We start from the raw sequence: 5,687 nt of genomic DNA, 5'->3' as shown, positions 1-5,687 counted from the left end.
TGGTCAATATATAAGATGTGAATCTTAATGAATTTCGTCTTGTGTTTTCACTGTAGTGTTAGCACTGGGTATTATACTAGTGATAGGAATGGCCTTGAACTTGATGCTTTTTTTTTTCTTAACTTGAATTTTTTTATACGACAAACTTTTATTCATTTGTCATTCGTTGAGAACATGAACTTTGCAAAAGATGCCATGAATTGGACATCACAAATGGTGACAAATGAAATGTGATTTTTGGATACCACAAATGCTGAGAAATGAAAAGTGATTTCTTTTTCATTTGCAAGGTTTACCTAAACTTCCCATTAAAACAAATGAGATTTGAATAAGCTGTATAAAATGGAAGCAACTTTATCTGGTAAATACGACTAATTCATGTTATTACATGTCAGACTATGGAACACTCAAATCCTGATGCCCCGCCCCAGCTCTGCTTTTTGAAAGGAAAAAAAATGCTAATTGATCCGTGTCTGTCTATACTGCATCTGTATCTGCATCTTGTCTCCTGTGTGCCTATACTATGAATGTATGGTGTTCATTAATGACGATCCACAGCGTCTGCCTTCGTGTCAGGGAAGAGTTGATGTGGATGATGGCCTGCTGCAACGGTAGAGCTAATAAAGAACTGAAAAGATATATCAATGCAAATAATCTCCAAACGACTGAATTGCACTTCCATATGTTTTAGCAACATGGCAGCTGGGCAAACATTCAATCACAACGACATGAGAAAATTGGATATTTGGGACTCCAAAGATTGACTCTTTGACATTAGTGGGGTAGACGATCACCTGCTATGAATGCATCGCGATCAGCTCATCTTCACATTTTCTGATGTTAATGTCTATGTTAGTATCAGATGAAGAAGGTGCGATGTCACAGCAATGGCGTCTTAAGGCCTGAAAATGCAGAACAGTCAGAAAGGGTTTTAAGATGTTAGCATAAGCAATGCAGTTTAAGCAACCATTGATACCAAAACTTATCCCTACTCATACCTTCCCAGGAGCCAGCTGCAGTTGCTCTGATGTCACCTTTATCAAACGCACATTCTTCAGTGGGATCAAGTCAGGCGGGCATTTCCTAGGTGTCTGTCTATTGTAAGTGGTTTCCGTCATGCCTTTCCCCGAAGTAATGCTTTTCAGGAAGAAAAGAGCTCCTCTTTTGCACTCATCTCTAGGGTAATGTTTGGTGTCAAACATATACACATCTGTAACATTGCGACCCCTTTTCCATGGTACAAAGGTTTTTTGCACAGCAAGGAGGTCAGGGAGCAGCACATTGCCTTTGAACACCTGGACTGAATAGCCCCAAGAGACTGACACTGTAAGCGATTTTTTTTTGTCGTAGCACACTGTTTGTTGCAGAATCCTGGCTGGATCATCATTAGCAGCTCGGAAGAAATGTTGCATTGCTCTGGTCCGATCCATACCAGGGTAAAGAGGATACACATGATCGAGATGGTGCAGTGAAACTAAAGGGGACAGCGGATGTGCTCTTAGGAGCCCAGAAATGTCGCCATGAAGATCGATCTGGTCAAAACAAATGCAACAAAAAGAACAATAGATGTAAGTCGAAAGCTAAATTTTTCTGGCATATATATTTTCAAGTAGACTAAACACTATTTTGTAAACATAAAACTAAAAGTATTTATTGTGTCAGTGCTCTCTAGATTTTGCTAATTGCAAAGAGCAGAGTATAAAGTAGCACAAGCCAAATACAAAATAGATACCACAGCCATGACAACTGCTGTATAAAAATTGCAATGCCATACGCTTTAACAACAAGCACTAGTATTGACCAATGGTTTAGTATAAATTATCTGAAAGGGATGTGTGCCAGCGTGGTCCTAAGCAGCAATGTGGACCATGATAACCATTTTTCAAGTGCCCTCACATCAACATCCATTGATGTACTAGACTACCATACAGATCACCTTTGAATAGATTCAAGCACTACAAACTACAAAAGTAGCAGAGGTTAACCAGTAGCCATCACGATGTGTGGTTCTTCATTTCTTGAGAGAGTTCCAAAGGATAAGCTTTTATCCAAGGATCAACAAGAGAAAAGCAGAGAAGTTCATCAAGTGACATAGTTCCATTTTTCAGAGACCTCCAGACCGGTAGCCTAAAAGTTTGCCTTTTGGCAGCATGCTTCCTACTTGCAGTGGCCACACAACCAAATGATAGCAATATCTAATACAAGTCAATTATAAATCTCATGCCACAAAATATCATCAGGAAATTAAATATTGACAACAACAAGATGCCTTGTCAAAACAATCTGAACGCCGTACGTAATACAGACATCCGAGGAGAAAGAACAGTTATTCCACGGATACTTTAATGGCTCCTCCATCAGGTAGAGGTTTAGATGTCTCTGCCACAATAAACTACTCGAAGAAGGAATGATTGTCATTACGAGGTAGGTTGTCCAATTTGGTCAGACAATTCCTGAGACAATCCACTAACTCCTGACCCAATTTAACCCAAAGAGCACCAAGAAAAAAACCATCTTTATGGCAACAGCTGATGTCAAATGTAATCGAACATTCCATGATCACAGTCAGAACAACAGCATATGGGAGAGTACGAAGAAGAAGCAGGCACCTGGTGGAAGCCTGGCTCGTGGGTGAGCTCGACGCCGAGCTCGGCGAGGCAGGCGTAGATCCTGGCGTCGCTGCCGTAGAGGTGCGGGTACCTGAGGACGCACGAGTCGACCACGCGCGCGAGGCGGCGCGCGAGGGGCCAGCTGACGGCGATGCCGCCGCCGCCGTAAGCCATGTCGAAGCCGTGCCACGCGTTCTGCGCCGCGGACTCGGAGCGCGCGCCGAGGTACCAGGGCTCGCGGTGGTCGTACTTGCGCAGCGTGTGGAGCAGGTTCGGGAGCACGAAGGCGGTGTCGTCGTCGGCGAGCACGAGCCACCGCACATCCTCGTCCTGCTTGAGCGCGGAGACGAGCTCCCCGGCGATGCGCGCGACGCGGACGGCGGAGGGGAGGCCGCGCGGGTGCGTGTAGGGGAAGCGGGACGCGTCGGCGGAGACGCGGAGGGCGAGGCCCGGCGGGAGGTCGCGGGCGTCCGCGTCCGGCGCCGGCGCGTCGAGGAAGAGGAAGGCGCGCGCGGGGGCGCGCAGCCAGAGGCGGAGCAGGGGGAGCCGGAGCGGCAGCGTGCGCCGGGAGGAGGCGATTCCGAACACCACGTGGCGCAGGGACGTCGGATCCGACGTCTCCTCCGGCCTCGGCGCCGGGGGAGGTACGTTGGAGGAGAGTGGAGGGGAATTCGGTTCCGCGTCCGCGCGGTGCGACGCCGCCGCGTCGGCGTGCGTCCGGAGGAGCGGCGGGGGCAGGGGTGTGAGGCGGTGGAGGAGCTGGAAGACGATGAGGATGGAGAGCAGGGGCAGCGCGAGGAGGAGCGCGCGGAGGGGGATGCCGTGGGACGACGGGGTAGCCATGGGCGGCGCGGCGGGGAAGTGTCCGGCGCCGAGCCCGAGGTGGCGGCGTGGTGGTGGTTTGGGTGGGAAGTGGAGGGCGCATGAAAAGGAAAAACCAACCGTCCGTCCGCAACGTAAGGAATCCGGTGCGAAGTCAAATTCAAATTCAAGTCAATTTTTGTTGGGAGGGACCGCGATCCAATCCCTTGCGTTCCGGATGGACAGTTTATATATATATTGATTTTGAAGTAATAAAACAAAGCACGTTTGGATTCGTATAGTTGACTTGAGCATGTGCTCTCTTTTTTTAAATAATAAATTCACTCTCTATTCTCGTTTGGACAGGGAATAGCTATATCTAGAGGACTAATTTAAGAAATTGATAGAGGACCCTTTTTAATTTTTATTAAAATCTGTATTTTATCAATATGAAAGCATATAAAGAGATTCTTCAAGTTGCTCTAATAAGAATTCAAACAAATAGACTAATTGTTAATTCACAAGTTATGGACTAACTATACCAAAAATTTATGTAAGGTGTGGCGAGCATGACAATGTAGCTTACATGTTGGCCTATATAATTCTTTTGATATGTGTATAAAAAAGTAATACAATTTCACAACCATATAACAGTGTGGCTTCACCTATTGTCCTTCTAGTATACAGCGCCATAAAACCGATATTTGGAGTGATGGGAGTTACCGAGTCACAATGTCGTGCACTCACAAGTTGTTTGCATGCCATAAAGATTTAAACCATTAGCCATGTTTAGGTTGTGCATGGTCATGAAGAAGAAGGGAGGATGTGACATGTTAGAGAGAGGTAGTTTTAGACAAAAGCTACAATACATTTTTCAACCTCCAATTTGCATATTAGTTTGTTTTCCAACCTTGAACTGCGTACCCGGATAATCAACACCCTGTAGTTGTCAAAATCAGGCAAATTTAGTCCTCTTACTAGCTTCAAAGTTGTTTTTATTTACAAAAATAATAAAAAAACCTATATTTATTTCTAAAATTGATAATTAATTTATTTTAAATAAAGAAAAATATAAAACTCTCCACTTTTTTCCTCCCAACCTTGAACTGCACACGGAGGGGACGCCGTGCGACGACGAGGTTGCCATGGGCGGCGCGGTGGGAAAGTGTCCGGTGCCGAGCATGAGGTGACGGCGTGGTGGTGGTTTGGGTGGGAAGGAGGGCGCATGAAAAGGAAAAACCAATCGTCCGTCCGCAACGGAAGGAATCGGGTGTGGAGTCAAATTCAAGTCAATTTTGTTGGGAGGGACCGCTATCCAATCCGTTGCGTTCTGGATGGTCGGTTTGTATATTGAAGTCATAACAAAGCATGTTTGGATCCATAGAGTTGACTTGAGCATCTGCTCTTTCTTAAATTGACTCTCTAAATTCTTATTTGGACAATCATTCAAGTAAAAGATATTTTTTACATCTTTTGACATTCCAATATTTTCTCTATATCTTGTGTGGACTTTGTAGAGCTATCTCCACTCTCCATCTTTGGCTAATGGTTAAAAAGAGGTGGTTGTAGACAAAAGGTACGGTGCATTTTTCAACCTCCATTTTGAATGGTTTGTTTTTCAACCTTGAACTACGACACGAGATAATCAACGCCAGCTAATTGTCTCATCTAGACAAATTTGATCCTCTTATTGGTTTCAAAGGTAGTTTTTCTATTTTATGAAAATAATAAAAATCTGTTGTTATAAAAAAAATCATAAATAGTTTATACGAAACTAGTCACATTTTTTTCTAAAAGTGTTTTCTACCTGTTTATGATATATATAGTTATGTGGAACTAGTTTATTTCTATTCCTATTGCTTTATTACTCCTAGGCGTTCTTGTTATTTTTTTTTTGAAAAGATATAAATAACTCTAAATAAAGCACTAATAGATAGATAAGCCTCCTAGAAGAAAATTGATACTAATTTCGTATTTTTGACTTTAAATGAACTAGTTATGATTTTTTAGCGATTGAATAGATATCTATTATGTTGGAAAAAAAAACACCACCTTTTAAACTAGCTAAGTGACTAAATTTGTCCCGTTTCGACAGTTGGAGGCCATATGTTACATGGTTTCGTAGTTCAGCACCGAAAATCAGATGGGCTGCAACTTGGAGTCAGGTTGGAAATGTACTTCACACTTAGACCAATGTTGGTAGAATCCACTTGTCCGATTGACTCACCATAGTGACGTGTATAGTGTATGAGTCAAAATATCGAGCAAGAACGTCAC

The 5,687-nt window shown here is 43.8% G+C and overlaps 1 protein-coding gene across 5 annotated transcripts; it reads right to left on the bottom strand.

The window, feature by feature from the left end:
• Positions 1–282: 282 nt before the first annotated feature.
• On the bottom strand, positions 283–3,580 carry LOC136501179 (uncharacterized). Of its 5 annotated transcripts, none has more exons than XM_066496674.1 (4): positions 2,610–3,580; positions 999–1,532; positions 795–902; positions 283–702 (listed from the first exon to the last, which is right to left on the bottom strand). In XM_066496674.1, exons 1-3 carry the CDS (start codon positions 3,450–3,452, stop codon positions 798–800), a joined length of 1,482 nt encoding a protein of 493 aa, XP_066352771.1. In that variant the 5' UTR covers positions 3,453–3,580; the 3' UTR covers positions 283–702; positions 795–797. The 5 variants fall into 5 exon arrangements, with proteins under 5 accessions (XP_066352771.1, XP_066352774.1, XP_066352773.1 ...); XM_066496677.1 differs by having other exon boundaries at positions 283–628; XM_066496676.1 differs by having other exon boundaries at positions 283–603; positions 2,610–3,579.
• Between the last annotated feature and the right edge of the window lie 2,107 nt (positions 3,581–5,687).

Source organism: Miscanthus floridulus, chromosome 13 (genome assembly GCF_019320115.1).
Source record: "Miscanthus floridulus cultivar M001 chromosome 13, ASM1932011v1, whole genome shotgun sequence".
NCBI lineage: Eukaryota > Viridiplantae > Streptophyta > Magnoliopsida > Poales > Poaceae > Miscanthus > Miscanthus floridulus.
Note: the sequence above shows the minus strand (reverse complement) of the source record. Positions and strands in the feature narration are given on the sequence as shown.